Below are 1,618 nucleotides of genomic sequence, written 5' to 3'. Positions count from 1 at the left end.
ATGGATAATACTATTATGGTTAATATTGTATCATTTATTTTTTTAAACAAAATATCATTATATTCCTATTATAATATTTATTTATTATCCTATATTATCAGATGATATAATTCACTTTTATTTAACATTATTAATAGAAACAACTTCAATATATACTTCTTGAAATTTTTATACATATGTTTTAAAAAGAATATTTATTTTTAACTACATTCTTAACCATAACATTAGTCAATATTATATGATACATTATATCTATTATTCCATGAAATAATTCTGTTTGTTTCTGATTGTTTCAATATGGGAAATACACTATCAATATTTTTCGATATATTCCTTATCCTTTGTATATTTTGTTGGAAATATGAAGAATTTGATGCAAACTAATTCAGAATAAAAATACATTTTTGTACTAAAAATATAATTGTTTAATGATAAATTTTATTCTTTTTTTTATAAATCACGTAAGAATATTATTTTTTATTGTAGTATATATGAATAATAAGGTAAGTAACCTTAAAGACAAAAAAAATAAAAAGGAATATTAAGAGCATTACGATAATTGTGGTTATTATAGCTGCTTTAATATTATTTTGATATTGTGGAACGCTTACTGATGACCTCATTACACTTTCAGTTGTTTCATTGACTGCAGCATATTCTATAGTTATTTGTTCTTTATATTCATTCATTATATCTTTTAAGGGATTACAAATATCTCCGTCCGTGTTGTTTATACTAATATCACTCATAACTTTATGACATTTATACAATTCATACAAGAATCTCAGTTTAAACATTTGTTCATCATTAATTTTTTTTTTATATTCGTCGCAGTAAGTTTTGCCTATTATCTCTTTGCCATATTTTTCTGTCACTTGATCATAAAGACTATTGGTATACTTATTATTTTCTTTTTTTTTAAGTTCATAATATATCCAAGTATACAAGTACTTACATCCAGCTTCTATTAAGGTATTTTCTGATTTTAAATATATTTTAAATAAAAATTCCATAGCTTCAGTGCATATATTATATATATCCTTATCGATTCTTTTAACTAATGATCTACTAATATTATTACATAAAAGTTCCTTCGCTTTATGCGTACCGTTTTTACATTGATCCATTATAACTTCGCATTGTGGAAATAATTTTATAATTGTATGCTAAAATGAAAAATAATATTATATTAATACAAAAATTTTATTCTGTTGAAGAAAATTTCAGTGCCTTTAGAAAATAGATTATGTTGTTATTATAATGCCTTTATATATATTATAATTATTCAAGAGAACAATTCTATTAACCATATTGTATTATATTATATATTTGTCAAGATGAAATACATATAGCAATAAAACTTATAAACATACAAAAAACAATTTTAAGGATAGAAATATAGATTATTTGAAGATGACACATTATTCTTTTTTATAATCTTTGAATTTATGTTAAAATTTTATGGGTTAATAAAATAATTACTTATTATACAATATAAATTATTATATCAGTTATTTCTGGATGTTGACATAGTTTCCTTAATATTTTAACTCTAAAATATAATAAATATATATATTATTTATAAAATAACATATGAATTTTCTCTTAATTTTATATA

At 20.5% G+C, this 1,618-nt stretch overlaps 1 protein-coding gene across 1 annotated transcript; it reads right to left on the bottom strand.

Moving 5' to 3' along the window:
- Positions 1–224: 224 nt before the first annotated feature.
- On the bottom strand, positions 225–1,310 carry PGO_001020 (variable surface protein; the record flags this gene model as incomplete). The annotated part of the gene is made up of 3 exons (XM_028690876.1): positions 225–380; positions 513–1,166; positions 1,296–1,310. 3 exons carry the CDS (start codon positions 1,308–1,310, stop codon positions 225–227), a joined length of 825 nt encoding a protein of 274 aa, XP_028546677.1.
- Positions 1,311–1,618: the final 308 nt, after the last annotated feature.

This window comes from Plasmodium gonderi, assembly GCF_002157705.1.
Source record: "Plasmodium gonderi DNA, contig: Pgo-contig_100, whole genome shotgun sequence".
NCBI classification, from domain to species: domain Eukaryota; phylum Apicomplexa; class Aconoidasida; order Haemosporida; family Plasmodiidae; genus Plasmodium; species Plasmodium gonderi.
Note: the sequence above shows the minus strand (reverse complement) of the source record. Positions and strands in the feature narration are given on the sequence as shown.